Below are 16,296 nucleotides of genomic sequence, written 5' to 3' on the forward strand. Positions count from 1 at the left end.
TGCCAATCAGAAGGTCGGCGGTTCAAATCCCCGCAATGGGGTGAGCTCCCATTGCCCGGTCCCTGCTCCTGCCAACCTAGCAGTTTGAAAGCACGTCAGAGTGCAAGTAGATAAATAGGTACCGCTCTGGCGGGAAGGTAAACGGCGTTTCCGTGCACTGATCTGGTTCACCAGAAGTGGCGTAGTCATGCTGGCTACATGACCCAGAAGCTGTTCGCCGGCTCCCTCGGCCAGGAAAGCGAGATGAGCGCCACAACCCCAGAGTCATCTGCGACTGGACCTCACTTATGGTCAGGGGTCCCTTTAGTTTAAGCTGGGGTTAGTCCTCTCCAATCCTCTACAAACTGGTCTCAAACTGGCTCCACGTCATATTCTATATCCACTGAATATTGAAGGAAGGCAGCTGAATTTCAGTGTGTGGGGAAATTGCACTGAGATAGCAAATCGCAGCACAGAGAATAACAAAGGTTGTACCTGGCAAGTAGAAATCTGTAACTGAAATATGAATTTCTCCCAGTATGAAAACTACAGTCACAAATATACCTTCATACTTGCAGCACAAGACTAAAAAAAAGAGAGAGAATGCAGCCACAATAAATCAGATGTGCAAGATTTGAAGTTATTTGAGTTGACTCATTCCAAACTGATGTGACTGTTTTGACTCAACAGTTTCTCATCTCAGCAATTCTAGGGCTGCAGAAAGAAACCACAAGGAGGCCAAATGTCTCAGTGAGGGAAACTAGGGTTAGTAGGGTGATTACTGCAGAGCAAGCCCACTGGCTTGTTTGAAATATTTCAGTGGCATTAATATATTACATATCTGAGGGCAAGATTTCCAGTTTACATTGGTCTTAACTGCATAGGTAGGGAAGACAGACAGACAGAGAGAGGGAGACTTTTTGAAAGCCCCGAGTTGGAAGTAGGTATAAGTTGGCACACACTTAAACCTGGACTCCCCAATAATATCCAGTTTCCTTGACCCTCCCTGGGGTGAAAGAAACTTGCTTCTCTCCATGAAGATCCCTCTTGGATTACAAGGGGAGCAGAGCTGGCACTCAACTCAGCTCCTTGTCTCTCCCAAAGATCAGAGCATCCTCTAGCACATGGTTAGGCAAACTAAGGCCCGGGGGTCGGATCCAGCCCAATCACCTTCTAAATCCAGCCTGCGGATGGTCCGGGAATCAGCATGTTTTTACCTGAGTAGAATGTGTGCTTTTATTTAAAATGCATCTCTGGGTTATTTGTGGGACATAGGAATTCGTTCATTATTATTATTATTTTTCCAAAATATAGTGTGCCCCCCCACAAGTCTGAGAGACAGTGGACTGGCCCCCTGCTGAAAAAGTTTGCTGACCCCTGCCATGAACCAAGTGCCTTAGGCTTATTGGTTGTTTCCACCAATCCTGAGGGTGGCACAAGACATAACCTGTCAAATTTTATAATACAGCTCAAGTCTGTCTTGTCCTGAACTAGTTAGGAGTCGGACCACAGCTGAGTGTTAGAGCACTTACTCTGCATGCAGAAGGTCCTGTGTTCAGTGGGGCTGGCATTGCACCCTGCCTGAAGCCTGGAGGGCTGCTGTCAACCAGGGTCAACAGTGCTGGACTACTGGTAGATGGGCCTAGTGGTCTGACTTAAGGCAGTTTCCTAGGATCACGGGGCCTGCTGCCACAATGCAAGGAGCACACTGCTCAACTGGTAGCAGCCAGCAAAATGAGTCTGACTGTCGCTCATTCCACAAAGGCCTTTTCTGGAGCAGGACCTGAGCCTGAAGTGGAAGTGGACAAGGCTTAGCTATGCCTTTTGGCTTTCCCCTCTTGGAGGAATGTTGGAATGCCTGTCTTGCAGTTGCTAAAGGCACTGGGGCCTCAGTCACCAAAGGAAGCGGCACACCTAGTTGGCAAACATTTGACTTGCTTTCGATTTATATTATTTGGAGCAGTGTGACACAAAGGGCAGGATTTGCAGACAAAAGTGGCAGACAGCATTCAAGAAGTTTTGAAATCTAGGAGAGCAATTACTAATCAGATTGAGGTATGGGCAGTTTGATTCTTTTTAAGAGGGTGGAGGTTACATGGGAGAAAGGGAGGAGGGTGAGGTGACCAGAGAACAGCCAGGTACCAGCATTGCTTGCTTTTTAAACAAGGAAGCAGAAATGCAAAGAATGTGCTTTTGGCATAACTCTTTTCTTCTTCGTCTCTCTCAAGAGCCGAAGGTGTCCCGTTGAAGTCATGCTGTCTTCCCAAGCACTTGTTCATCCCTTGTTCTGAACAGATGGTTTGCACCCTCCCCATATGAAAAAACTGTTCACCCAAGAATGCTCCTGGATTTCTGTATCTGTTGAAGTGGACTCTAACCCATTCAGCTTCATGCAATAATAAACCTGTTAGACTTTGAGATGCTCCAAGACTCTGCCATAAGCTATCAAAGAGTCAGTGGCTACTCCAGAATTTTCTGTGCACTTTGTTTTCAAAGCATTCATTTTTTTCCCATTTTTTTTTTACAGATGTAAACTTACGATCTATGTCAGAAATGACATTAAATAATAATGCTAGCAGGACTTTCCCCATTAAGTTTTCAAGTACCCACCTGTAATAAACACCTTCTGCCATGCTAAATAACTGTGTTTTTATTGGGGGAGGGTGTTTCCAACTACATGGGCAGCAAACAATAAAATTACTTTTCATGGGTTTAGATGCTGATTACTGAGAGTGGCTTCAGTCTCAGTGTACAGTCAGCCCTTCAGCACTAACAAGGTGGTATATATCCTGATGGTGTTGTGACAAGAACATGGCTCAAGCTGCATTATAGATTGTGCCAGAACATGTTGTATAGATAGATTAACAGCAATGATCAGCGCATGGGAATTTATTGGTGCATGAGTCAGGAAATACTTGACACAGTTGAAATGTTTACTGCAACAAAGCAAAGCCCTATGGCACGTGACAGTGAACAAAGGTCACTCCATTGGGGTTCTCCTGTTGCAGAAAAATTAGCCGCATCTGAGTGATAATGGAATAACAATGATGATAATAGAATTTGCAGGGGCTGCTCACTGTAAATATTTGTTGCTGTGAGTACTGCTAAAAGCGTGAATATGCAGAGTATATACACTTCTCATTCCAGAGTAGGAGAAACCAGTGGGGGGGGGGAATCCTTCAAATCAGGTGAATAGTCACCTGATAGATAAGGGATGGATGTGTTTCTGTGTGTATATATGGTTTTAATTTTATTTTATTTTATTCATTTTCAAGGCAACATGCATGGGGATCCGAGGTGGTTTCTCATCCCAGCACGGACCAGAGAGACTGGCTTAGTTTTAGCAAGCTGGCTGACTCATTTGCCCTCAGCCCATGCCCTAGCTGACAATTAGGCCTCACCTACATGGGTTATCAATTTGATTACCATAGTTTGGGCCCTGAAAGTCAATACTTGTGTCACCAAAATGATACCCCGACATCCGTGCTGCCTCAGTTCCCAAACGGATAGCCCTTCCCCCAAAAGACAGTGGTATTTCCAGGCCACTCAAAAGCTGAAGTTTGGCACATATGGAGTCTAAGTCATTCCAAGTACAAGATATGTCTCGAAACAGGGCAATGTCACAAAGGAGGGGGCATGAAGTGTACTCCTGAATGTATTCCTCATAATCAAGCACAGAGCAAGCAAGTCTGCACATAGAACAGAGTGTTGGAAGTTTTTGGAGTTGGCTGCTTCCCTGGACTGAGATTTGGGGTAGGGGGCACTTTTAGCTGCAGCCAGAAACATAGACCACCACTTGCAAAATATGACGGGGTATGTGCATGTGATGTATAAATTACCTGAACTACAGTGGACAAATTTGACTTGCTCCCTTAGTTCAGACTCCAGTGTAGCTAATCCTTTTACTTTATAGACATGTTCAAGACAAATTATTAAAATTCAAGCCTGGTTGGTTGTGATGTCAAGGGGTGACTTTTAGGGACTTCAAGGGAATGTTGTGATGGGCAAAATGTATTATTTTTTAGCATGATTACAAAACAACGGGCAAAGCCCCCGAGAGCCAGCTGCAAGCTTCATCTTCAAATTAAAGCAGAAAAAGGAACATTGTGAGTTTTAGGATGCTTCTGAGCTGTTGTTTCCACGTCAGCTCTCAACTATGACAACTATTTCATCCTGTTGGCAAGTTCAAGTATCTGCAGCAGCCCTCTCTGTTCAAGCTGCAATCGAAACCTGTAAACAAATGCGTGAGTGGAGTGAGTCTTGAGTATTGAAGCTGCTTCAGATGGGCCTGCAGGTACAGGGAGCATATGGGGAATGGTTTTGATTTTGTGTGAGAGGGCAATGATCTGAAAGGAAGTTTTCTGTGGGCTGAAGTCAAGGCTTTGTTTTCTCCCACTTACTCTGTGGGAGGTCTTGAGGGACATGATCGGATGGGCGATCTTCTTCAGGGTTAGGCAGACTTCAGAATAACATAATAGCTAAGAGATTCAGCTGCAAACCAGGAAGTCTCTTGTTCCCATCCTCACCTCTGTGGTGAAAACTTTCTTGGTAGCCCTTAGGCAGGCTGTGTCCCTTCTCAGCCTCAACCTCACTGCATCTGCAGTGTGAGGATAATAATATTGAACAACCCTACAGGATTATTGCAACAGCTACAGTATTTGAATAAACTGGAAGAGCTGTAAGTTAGACAGTCCTGATTTTGTGTGAGATCTTGTGTGCTGTTTATTATAATGTTCTTAAGCAGCAAGCTCCCGAATTTGACTTAAAAGACCTTACAATAACATTTTAGAAGTAGGGACTGGTGCCCGACAGCAAGTTGCCCTGCTTAGCCAAAAATAAAAATAGCAATAAAAAAAAAAATAACTGGAGTGTGACTTAGTTTTGGGGAAGAAGAAGCTGGTTTGTTCCAAGAAGAGGGTTTTGTTGTTGTTGTTCTCTCCGATAGCAAACGAGCTGTATTCTGAAATATAATTTCCAGCTGCCCATTTAAAACTTTCTTTTTTTGACAGATCATGATTGAGTTTTGCCCTGGTGGAGCAGTGGATGCTACTATGCTGGGTAAGTGACATGAAGCATCTTAACAATGAAGCCCCTTTTGAGGTCTTTCAGCACATTGAATGTACAGTATTCTGATTGTTCCTGCCACTCCCATCCCTGCAGGAAAGCAGAGCATTAGGTTTCTGTCCAAAACATGTATGTGAACAGGCTGAAGCTGATCATGTGAACGCATGAGGGATTAAGGAGGGGAAAGACATCTGCCATCAGGGAGGGTATTATTTTCCATGGTGTGACTCAGACCCAACACAAGAAGCAAGCATGTGGCTGCTGTGCTTTCCCAGACTTACTGGGAATGATTGCTCTGTGTTACGGTATTTGGGGGTGAAGGTGGAGTTTGCCAATCTTCTTGGAAGGGGGAGAAAGGGAGCTTTCAGTTTCTCAGGATCTGAGTCTCCTGTTTGATCAGGCAAAGCATATCTCATTTCACAGGTACCCTCCAAGTTTGGGGATTTGCTTTTAGAGGAAAATGGGGGAGCAGGAGGGGGAACTGAGCTATATTTCAAAGGCCTAGATTGTATCTGGCATCTATGCTCCAGGCAGCAGGTGGTGAAGCTACGTACAATTACAGGAGGCAAGGTACAGAGGTCACAAGTCTAAAACTCCCAGCCTGTGGTTTTCAGGAAAGAAGGGTGGGGACATTAAATTCATGACCAGTCATTGGGGGGGGGGGGGGGAGGTTGGTTCTCATTGTGGTGAATGAATTCTAAGTGTGCATTTTGTGTGTGTTATGAATTTCCCTCCATCACAGCTAACCACACAGACAGTTGGGATGCAGAGGGTTGGCATCCTGCAAATTCTCTTAGACAGCTTTTGGTATCTTTGGGAAACCTATTCAGTGGTATTCAACTCTATCTTACTCAGAGCAGTCTTACATGGAGTACTCCTATTGAAATTAAGGGGCATATCCTGAGTAAAACTTAATTGAATTTCACCTTTTGAAAGAAGCATAGGAGCAGAAATGTTTGCTCTGAAAAAAATGATCTCTTTAGTGCTACATTGAATTCTACCCATATACTGTATCTGAGGGAATGCCAGCCCTGTTTTCTTTTTCCCTCAGGGTCTCCCTACATCTGGGATGGGGAGCCAGTGGCCCTCCAGGTGTTCTTGGGCTCAAACTCCCATCGCCCCCATCTAGCATGTGGTCCAGCAAAATCTGGAGGGTCGCAGGGTCTCCATACCTGGCCTAAAATCACTATTTCCCTATTTCCCTAATTAAAGTAGATGAAAGAGAAACCACCAACTGAAACACATACGGCTCTCCCAATGTCCAAAGCAAAGGCTTATTGCTCATGAACAGAAACAATTGTCTTGAACACCTCATCTACATTCACTGTGTTCTAGTAGAGCAAGATTAGATATTGTATGTATGTTGTATTTTACTCTCAACCTAGTGGTTATGTGTTAGGGCTATGAGCTTTGATATGTTGCATATACAGTGGTACCTCGGGTTAAGTACGCTTCAGGTTAAGAACTCTGCTTAAGAACAGAAATCGTGCTCTGGCGCTGCAGCGGCAGCAGGAGGTCCCATTAGCTAAAGTGGTGCTTCAGGTTAAGTACACTTCAGGTTAAGAACAGACCTCCGGAACGAATTAAGTACTTAACCCGAGGTTGTTGTTGTTGTTCAGTCGTTCAGTCGTGTCCGACTCTTCGTGACCCCATGGACCAGAGCACGCCAGGCACCCCTATCCTCCACTGCCTCCCGCAATTTGGTCAAACTCATGCCAGTCGCTTCGAGAACACTGTCCAACCATCTCATCCTATGTCGTCCCCTTCTCCTTGTGCCCTCCATCTTTCCCAACACCAGGGTCTTTTCCAGGGAGTCTTCTCTTGAGGTGGCCAAAGTACTGGAGCCTCAACTTCAGGATCTGCCCTTCCAGTGAGCACTCAGGGCTGATTTTTTAAAGGATGGATAAGTTTGATCTTTTTGCAGTCCATGGGACTCTCAAGAGTCTCCTCTTGAGAGACTCTAACCTAACCCGAGGTACCACTGTACAAATAAACCAGTGAAATGTTTAACTTCAGAATAAGCTCTGCAGTGGTTTCCCCCCTTTCAGTTCATAACCAAAGCTGGCAGATATTTTGCACCTCAGAATAATCCACCACGGTTTCCCTTTTCTTTTTTAAATATGAGGGAATGTAGCCGGAAAAAAAGTTGCTCACCCCTGATGTATATACAGTTGTTAATTCAAACCCAGGGGGAAAGTCAACCCTGTTCCTTGAAGCTAAATTTAGGAGCCTTTTCCAATTGCCCCTGTTTTATAGAACTGGATCGAGGCTTGACCGAACCCCAGATCCAAGTGATCTGCCGCCAGATGCTAGAAGCCCTAGATTATCTCCACAGCAAGAAGATAATCCATCGGGACCTGAAGGCAGGCAACGTGCTGCTGACCCTGGATGGAGACATCAAGCTTGGTGAGCCAAACTAGTTAGTCCTTGTGTAAGATGGGTGCATAGCTGCTTGTTGCACACAGTGAGATGAGTGGCTGAAAACAGTGGCTGCAGCGTTGTTGTTGTTGTTGTTTTTAAAAACAGCAACTGTAAGAGCTGTTGTGTGACCACATGAGAAATTATGCATGCTTGGCTGCTGTAGAATAATCATTTGTTCGGTCTGTTGTCTCTCCACCCTTTTCCTCTGAGCAGCAGGGAGACACGTTGTAGCCTTGCAACATCCCTGAGGTGTTTTAATTTTGTATGGATAAATGTATTTTTTCTGACTGCCGGTCGAATAAAGAATGATGACGATGACATCCCTGAGGGGTCATTCGAGCAGAGAGACAGAGCCCTACTGAAAGCTACCCAGTAAGCTTCCTGGCCAAGCATTGATTTTCAACCCTCTCTCAAGAAGTTCTCGAACAGTATATTTACTTAGAAGTCAGTCTTGCTACATTCATTGAGACTTAACTCCTAGGTAACTGTGCATAGAATTTTGCAGTGTGGAGTGCTGCTAATTCTGTACTACAGTCAGTTGGCAATGTGCTCTTTCAAAATACTCCATTATATTCAATTTATCCCACCCTCAAATTAACTAGTTAGGATTTGATATCTGTTCACATTCCTCTTTGGACTGTCTTGAGGGATGCCCCTTAGAGAGGGTTTTCCTATTATTTTTGTACTTTTGCAAACCTTTGAGTTTCCAGAAAGTACTTATAACCTAGAATTGGTCAGTGCTGACATCAGCTAAATCTGTGAATGGAGAGGTGCTGAGGGTTATTTTTTTTAGCTTAATTAGAGTATTTTTCTCTCTTCACCCTAGAATTTGTAGGGTTCTAAAAACTGTGATGAATTTACTTTGCACGGTAGCCTACACTTTTCAAAGACCCTCCTTTATAAACGGGATTGTGCTGATTAACTCTGGATGTGGACATAAATCCTCTGCAGGCAGGCAGAGGGACATCGAAAAGCAGTTGCTTCTTATGATAATGTGCTGCAGGAAGCCTGAAGTGAACTTCCTGGCATGGGAGCAAAGTTCATTTTCTGTATCAGAAGTGGGCCTCTTTCGCTGATGCTAGTTGTGATGCTTCCCTTCTGAGGTTTTCATTGGAATCACAGAATCGTAGAGTAGGAAGTGACCACAAGGATCATCTAGTCCAACCCCCTGCAATGCGAGAATATTTCACCAATGTGGGGCTGAAACCCACAACCCTGAGATTAAGAGTCTCATGCTCTTCTGACTGAACCTACACAGGGATGTTAGCATACTTTGAACTTTGGCCTTCCCTTTGTCTCCTGCTCAGAGTTGCTGAGTTAAAATTATGCCAGTTCCACCTCTTTCAATGATAGTACCCACCAGAATGGATGTTCTTCAGAATGGGGATAGGTTGTATTGGGTCCAGAAAGACTTAAAACAGATTTTAAAGGGGAGACTGATAAATGCAACCTTTTTCATTCTATATGGGATTGTGTAGAAATTGATGTCTGCTGCAGGAATTGGCATGTTTTCTGTGCAAGCTGGAGAGGGTGTAGTTTATTAGCCAGGACAGGGTGACGTTTGCTGCACTGTATCACCTTTTCAGTGGAAATTTTCTAGAAAGAGGAGGAAGAATAATGCTTAACACAAAATGGAACTGCAGACAACAGCAGGAAACAGGAGAAAACAATTGGTGGTTTGTTAGGATTTTGCTGAGTTTTGTTGTATCCAACTACTTAACTGTTAAAATAAAGCAAAATGCTCCCCTAACCTGATGGGAAATGAAAGGGGTTCCATTAGAGTCCCCTGTTATTGTGGCAGAATAAAATAAATAAATACAATTACCTTGGCTTTGATGGGGCACAGTTAGCAAAAATCTGGTACAGTATTTAAACTTCTGACCCTCATTGGGACAGTCTCTTTTGTCGATGTGAGATGGATTTTGCTCCATGTTATTATTATGCATGTGTCGTGGTTACCTAGAACTCCTCTATTTGTTGAAATCACGTTCCAGTTTGCATCTGCTGATGAAAAATGTGTCCAGCTGCAAGTAGTCCTAGAGCTTGTCCACACTTCTGCTTATCCCGTGCCTAGAAAGCACAGGTCTGAGCAGTTTCTGCCTTGCCCCACTCCTTTCCCAGAGGAGACAAGGAGGAGTGTGGATAAGCCCTTGCACTGTGTCAGAACCTTAGCCTAGGCATTGCCCTTGGCCACTTGGATAATCTTGATTGTTTTCAGGGAGTCTCTTTCCTTGAGCTGCTTAAGGCACACAAGCACCTTGCAGCCAGTATCAGAGGATTTAACATGATCAAACTCTTTTCAGCGGATTTCGGAGTATCTGCCAAAAACATGAAGACTTTGCAAAGACGGGATTCCTTCATCGGGACACCGTACTGGTGAGTAAATGAATTCAGATTTGCAAGATGCTTGAAAAGGCTACCACCAAATAAGGGCATAGATATTCCAGCTCAAGAATGAAGGTGCTACCTGCCTCTTGGCTGAATTGTAAACTGTCCACACGAGTGGAAGTGTGTGAGAGAGTATGTGTGGCCATGTGTATATGCCATGTGCTTGATGTTTTACTCCTGGAGTCCCCCAAATGGCACCTGTGGGCACCCCAGCACCATCAAGACACCTGCGAAGGTCCCCAACCCCTCCTAACCTTTTTTAAAAATTGAAATGTTTTTGGTCATAGTGGGCTGTTGCCTGCATTTCATTTGGGGTTTTTTTTGGGGGGGGGGGACGCGTTGTAGGTGTTCTGCCTCTTTTCAATGGTGTGTGTCTGAGTATAACATGTTTTTCTTCTGCAAAACGGATATTTTGTGGTGCTCATAATGGTTTCTTAGGTTTCCACAGTTGCCCCTGGGCTCAAGAAGGTTGAGGATCTCTGTTTTACTCTCAGTGCTGTGCAATTACATCTTTGTGTGTATTTCAATGAATTAAATTATAAGAGATTCATAAGAGTGCACGTGCCTGCTGGCCCTGGAGGTTGGTGGAAGACAAGCTGGGCCAGTGGTTGCCACATTTGGGCTCAGAAGGCAGGAACCAGCCAGCTGGCTGGCTAGGGGCACATGCCCGGCTTTGCCTGCCAAGATTCCCTCCTGTTGAGTTGAGCCCTGCCTGCCTCCTCCCTTGACCCTCCTCACTATAAAGTGCTTCAAGCATAGGGGAACACAAAGAGTACATCAACAAACTTGCACGGGGGGAAACTATGTTGAGAGTCCTGCATTGCAGGGGGTTGGACTAGATGATTCTTTGGGTCCCTTCCAATTCTATGAGTCTATGCAAACATGCAATAGGCTGCAAACCTAGATGAAAGGCAGCTTTGAATTATTGTTTTTAAGTGACATCAGTGAAAATGCTACAAGTCCCGTAACTGGAATGAGATGTTGGTGAATCTAAGCCATTCTCTCTCCCTGCCCCTCTCTTTTACTCCCTACCATTTCGTGGAATGTCCTTTTTGAAGCAGTTCCAAGTTTATGAGAGCAGCAATTCACTCCAGGAATTTAATCTCTAAATCAGCCACGTTGCTAAGGGGATGCAATCAGTGAGCATTAATTTGCCATCTAAAGCAACATCCAGGCTAGATGTCATTGGCCTGCTGGTTTTCTGTCACTGCAGCCTGTTGAGAATGGAGAGATGAATGGTGGCTGCCAGGGGGGGGGGGCTGGTGAACTGGCTACTGTCTTTAGCTGATAGATTTAACCATTTCCACGTCCCATTTATTGCTATAGGAGAATTACGTGTGTGCTCAGTTCTCCAGTAAAAATCAGTGTGACCTATAAGTGCTTAACTCTGGATAGATCATGCCAAGGGCAGCAGAAGAGGCTTCTCCCCAGTTTATTCAAGAACTAGCTGCAGAATCATATTTCTGATGCTTACAACTGACCCTAGGCTAATGACTGATTAAATACTGTATGTAGATTAGCTGGGGGGAGGGAAGGTGTTCTTCAAAACCACTGATCAATGGTAATATGTTGGTAGCAGAATACCCTATTCTTTGTTATTTTCTTTTTAGGATGGCTCCTGAAGTGGTGATGTGCGAGACCATGAAAGACACCCCCTACGACTACAAGGCTGACATCTGGTCCTTGGGCATAACTCTGATAGAAATGGCCCAGATAGAGCCTCCTCATCATGAACTCAATCCCATGAGGGTTTTGCTGAAAATAGCAAAATCTGATCCTCCCACTCTTAACTATCCCTCAAAGTGGTGAGAAGACCTTTTTTGTGCATTTGCACTTGTGGGTCTGTGAGAGGGAGTCTGTCTGTCGGTTGGTCGGTCAGTCGGTCAGTCTCTGTTTGGTTACCCAAACAACTGTGGGCCACCTTTGTCTAGATCAAGATAATAACAAGGACTAATTTCTTCTGTACAAACCCCCACTTGTCCATGTGCTCACTGGATAACCTTAGGCAAGACCAATTTTTCAACCTACCCTATTTCCATGAAGTGCTTTCATGAGGATGTGGGGAGATAACCCAAAGTATGCCACTCTGAACTCTTCAGAGGAAGGATGCAGTACAAACTTAGCATATAATAGCACCAGCCTTCCCCAACCTGGTGCCTCCTTGATGTTTTGGGTTGCAACCTGAGAGCCACCACTGGTCAGAGTCAGCCAAGGGTATGAAACTGGATCTGGCCCATCTCCCACCCCTTACAGGTCAACTTTCAATTCTCTACACACATCTGACCTATACATCTTTGCCCTTTCACCCCTTTAGAGTATTTTCTGTGTGTTCTCCAAGTGTATAGATGCTGCATTGGAGTAAACATCTAGCCAGACCTTCTTGTTGTTAAAGAGAGGAGTGAACGCCCTGAGGCCTTTTCTCCTTATGCTCCCCATCCCAAATCATACAGGATCACATTCAATGAAAATCACTGGGTGGTAGCTTCCATGGATAAACTTGCTTGTGACACAGTTTTTGCAATCGTGTGTAGAAACTGCCAACAAGTTCTTTGTCCTGGCTTTACATAGAAGACAACATTGGATGGGAAAGCGGGACAGGAGGGGGGGCAAGATGATGTTATAATCGCTTGCCTGACAGAAGGCTTTGTATTAACACGAGCTCAAGCGTACAATTGTCCTCATGTGAGCTTGCTAACATTTGGGCTTTTTGGCATGAATTGAGAAATAGAGTGACAGCATGTAACTTGCTTCTGAACAGCTGTTGCTCCGGAGCTTTAAAGGGAAGTGCTAAATCTGTAATTAACCAAGCAACATTTCTGCGTATTCAGAAAATGTTATTGTTTTTAATATGTTTGTGCTGCTTTGTCTCAATAGCTCTTCCTTTCAACCCATTAGGGCTAACTGAACAATAATTTGTGGCGGCAATACTGGGAATATAATTGGTGTGGGCTGTGGGGTGCTTGGAACCGTTTCCTCCCTTCTGAAGTTCTAGCCAATTCTGCTTGTTTCTTTGTGCATAAAGGTCTCCAGAATTTAATGACTTCCTGAAGACTGCACTTGATAAGAACCCCGAGACACGTCCGACTGCAGCACAATTGCTGGAGGTAAGTGCAGGATCCCCAGTCAATAAATGCACAAAAGGGATACATACATGATCAACTGCTTGCAGGTTGGTAGCCTACATAGTGCAGACTTGTTTTTGGTGTGCTGGTGCATAGAAAAGTTGAGCCTGTCTGCTGTAATTGTGGCTCCTAACTGGACACAAACTATACCACTGTTAGGAGGTATAGCAATGCAAATTTGACTGCTGGTTCTGACTGCCCAGCCTCCCCTTACTTTTACTGGGCCTTCCAGTTGCTTCCACCTACCCACCTGTCTCCTCTTACTTGACTCCAGTGTAAAAAAAGGTGGATGTAATTTTCTAGCAGCCACCATTCCTAGATACTTCTCTATTTTGGAAAATTCTCCTTGGCTGCTTTAGAACTATGCATAGCATGTGTGTGTGTGTGTGTGTGTGTGTGTGTGTGATTTCCAGTTTCTGTCCAAATAGTTATGCTTTACTATGAGCCTTTGGTTAAAAAGGAAAAGTTGTCTAATCAATAGATGGAGGAGAGGGAGTCTGCATCTAATGTGGCTTGTTGGAAGGGTTCTGAATGTATTGACTCTATGAAACAGAGAGGAAATTGGCAGTACTGTATTGTCAACCAGGGGACGGTTTCTTAATGAAGTTCAGGGCCAGTTCGCATGCTTACTTGGTTGGATGACCCTCTTTCTGTGGTGCTAGGAAGTAGATGTGCACACACATCTCTGCACTATGCATGTAATGGCACAGGTGACTTGTCCGCTGCACATGGAGGTCCAAATCTGGAGATTGTTCCTCTCCAGGAGGAAGAACAGAAAGAATGAGTGGGAATTGGGGCTGCTCATGGAGCACATGTGTCACACATTAACAGTGCAATCCTATGAATGTCTCCTCTGAAATGAGCCGTGTGGAGTTCAGTGGTGCTTCCTCCCAGGTTAGTGTTAAGGACTATGCAGCCTCAATAACCTGTGCAATGTAGGCCTGCGATGTTCCTTTTCCTCTGTGACGGCATCTTGGTACAGAGCACATGGGGATCTTAAGGACCAGGCCACACGCTCCTTTCAGCTGCTTTAGTTGCTTATGGGAACACTGTTCTTAAGCATTGTAATGGGTTCTGGGGGCTTCTGGCTATCAAGCTGTAACAAATTCCATGCTCAAGAACATTAATATCTAAGGCCCCATCTGCACAGCCCATTTAGAGCAGTATCATGCCACTTTAAGCAGTCATGCTTTCCCAGAGGATCCTGGGAAGTGAAATTTGTTAAGGGTGCTCAGAGTTGTTAGGAGAGCACTACTCACCTCACAGAGTTCCCTGGGAAGATGGATTGATGTTTAACTACTCTCTGAATTGCAGCTCTGAGATGGGAACAGGGATCTCTTAACAACTCTCAGGACTCTTAACCAACTACAGTTCCCAGGGTTCTTTGGGGGGAAATTGCAAAGCTACAAACATAACAAAAGTAGTCATAAACAACAAACAGAACAACAAAAGTGCACAACCAACTGAACAATTTCCACATAAATCGTGAGATACAAAATAAGGTTCCAAAAAAAATTTAACAGCAACACCCACACCCCACAAAAACCCACCCCATACAACACCCCAGCCCAAGATTCTGTTCACCAGCCTCATCTTTTGTAGCTGGAGTCAGTCAGGGCCCCGCCTTCCCAGGTCATGTGGGAAAAGACCTGCAAGGCAGGGAAGGAGCAGGTCTTCTGGGACTTACAGCCAATATGTATAGTGCAGATGGGAGCCAATTGCTGCCCCATGGATTGGATGTGACCCATGAGGATATATGTTTGTCTGCCTCACTGCAATCCTGCTCAGTTTTAATCAAGGTGTTTTGATACTCTTCCCCCATAGTTTCACCTGCAAGGGAAAAAGAGAGAATTGTTTCCCACAGTTGTGAGAGACAAGTATTCCACATTTTTGCATTTTTTTCCTACTTGGGTAGTTGTTTGCTCCAACTATCTAAGCACAACTGTGCCACAAATGGAGCTGAGCCTTCACAACACATGCAGGGGTCAAATTGCATTACAAAACGCCCTTCTGGTCCCTGTATTGCCTTCTGGAAGAGGCTATTTTGCTCCCAAGAATACAGAGATTCACTGCCTGTGATCTGGCATGTCCGTTTCAAAGCTAGAGAGGATGCAGACTGCCCATAGCACTTGGATGAGAGATTACATTACTTATGAGTCTACTTGCATGAATGAGTTTGGGCAGGGGTGGGGGGAGCAGCTGAAAGTGGCCCCTGAAGTCCACTTTAAGTCATCATGACTTTTGGTTGCAGGATTATTCATTCCAATACGGTAACACGTTCTTGGTTTTCAGCATCCTTTCGTCAGCAAGGTCACTACCAACAGAGCCCTACGTGAGCTTGTGGCCGAGGCAAAGGCTGAAGTGATGGAGGAAATTGAAGACAATAGAGAGGAAGGAGAAGAGGATGAATCACCAGAATGTGCATCTGTAAGTTTCGTTCTTTCTGTCGTCTTTCGTTCTTTCTATCTTGCTGCATGAAGGAAACCCCAACACCTGCGGGAATACACAAAATGCTTATATTTTTCAAAAAGCTTTCACAATGAATGAAAGCTAGCTAGATACAGAAAAGTGAACTGAGGACCACCTTTGACCCCTGCATTGGCTGTGTTTTGCTCGGGGGGTGGGGGGGGGGAGCCGCTTTGTTGTTTCTCATGCAGGTGGACAGGAAAAATGCCTCCTTGGTTGAGGAGCGATTCCTCTTCACGCAGCAGCCAACAAGCCCTGGAAACAATGTGATGGGCAGAAAGCCAGCCCCTTCGCTTTCCTCTCGTGGGAGAAGTCTCCTAAGTAAATGCTGAATGTGTCTCTTCATGTGCAGTGCTCACTATATGGCTAAAACGGCCACATGGGAAGATGTTGTCTGCTGCCTCCTTTTCCCAAAGGAAAATGTCCCTGTGCCATTTGGGACTAAAAATGTATTCTACGCCCTGGATCCTGCTGGCTGGTATTGGGCTTTGCTTGTGCAGATAGGAAGCTATAGGACAGTGTTTTTCAACCTTTTTTGGGCAAAGGCACACTTGTTTCATGAAAAAAATCACGAGGCACACCACCATTAGAAAATGTTAATGTTTAAAAATTTAACTCTGTGCCTATATTGACTATATATAAAGTAATTTTTCAATTTTTCCCACGGCACACCAGGCAACATCTCGCGGCACACTAGTGTGCCGCGGAACAGTGGTTGAAAAACACTGCTATAGGAGAAGTTGTGTGTGTGTGTGTGTGCGAGCGCATTCATTCATTCATGGAAGCAGTTCAGAAACAACTAGCAAGATTAAATATGTTGTTGATGGCTGATGCCAGGGTTCCAATCTAAAAGAGG

General features: G+C 44.7%; 1 protein-coding gene across 2 annotated transcripts in view; it reads left to right on the forward strand.

Annotated features, from left to right (window-relative positions):
* Positions 1 to 16,296, forward strand: part of STK10 (serine/threonine kinase 10) — a 66,568-nt gene that overhangs the window by 33,969 nt on the left and 16,303 nt on the right. For both annotated transcript variants that reach the window (XM_033139942.1, XM_033139943.1), the window contains 6 exons: positions 4,989 to 5,037; positions 7,300 to 7,449; positions 9,768 to 9,840; positions 11,463 to 11,657; positions 12,875 to 12,956; positions 15,267 to 15,401. In XM_033139942.1, coding sequence (XP_032995833.1) covers positions 4,989 to 5,037; positions 7,300 to 7,449; positions 9,768 to 9,840; positions 11,463 to 11,657; positions 12,875 to 12,956; positions 15,267 to 15,401 — 684 coding nt within the window. The remainder of the gene's footprint in view (positions 1 to 4,988; positions 5,038 to 7,299; positions 7,450 to 9,767; positions 9,841 to 11,462; positions 11,658 to 12,874; positions 12,957 to 15,266; positions 15,402 to 16,296) is intronic.

The sequence above is a fragment of the Lacerta agilis genome, chromosome 2 (genome assembly GCF_009819535.1).
Source record: "Lacerta agilis isolate rLacAgi1 chromosome 2, rLacAgi1.pri, whole genome shotgun sequence".
Lineage (NCBI taxonomy): Eukaryota > Metazoa > Chordata > Lepidosauria > Squamata > Lacertidae > Lacerta > Lacerta agilis.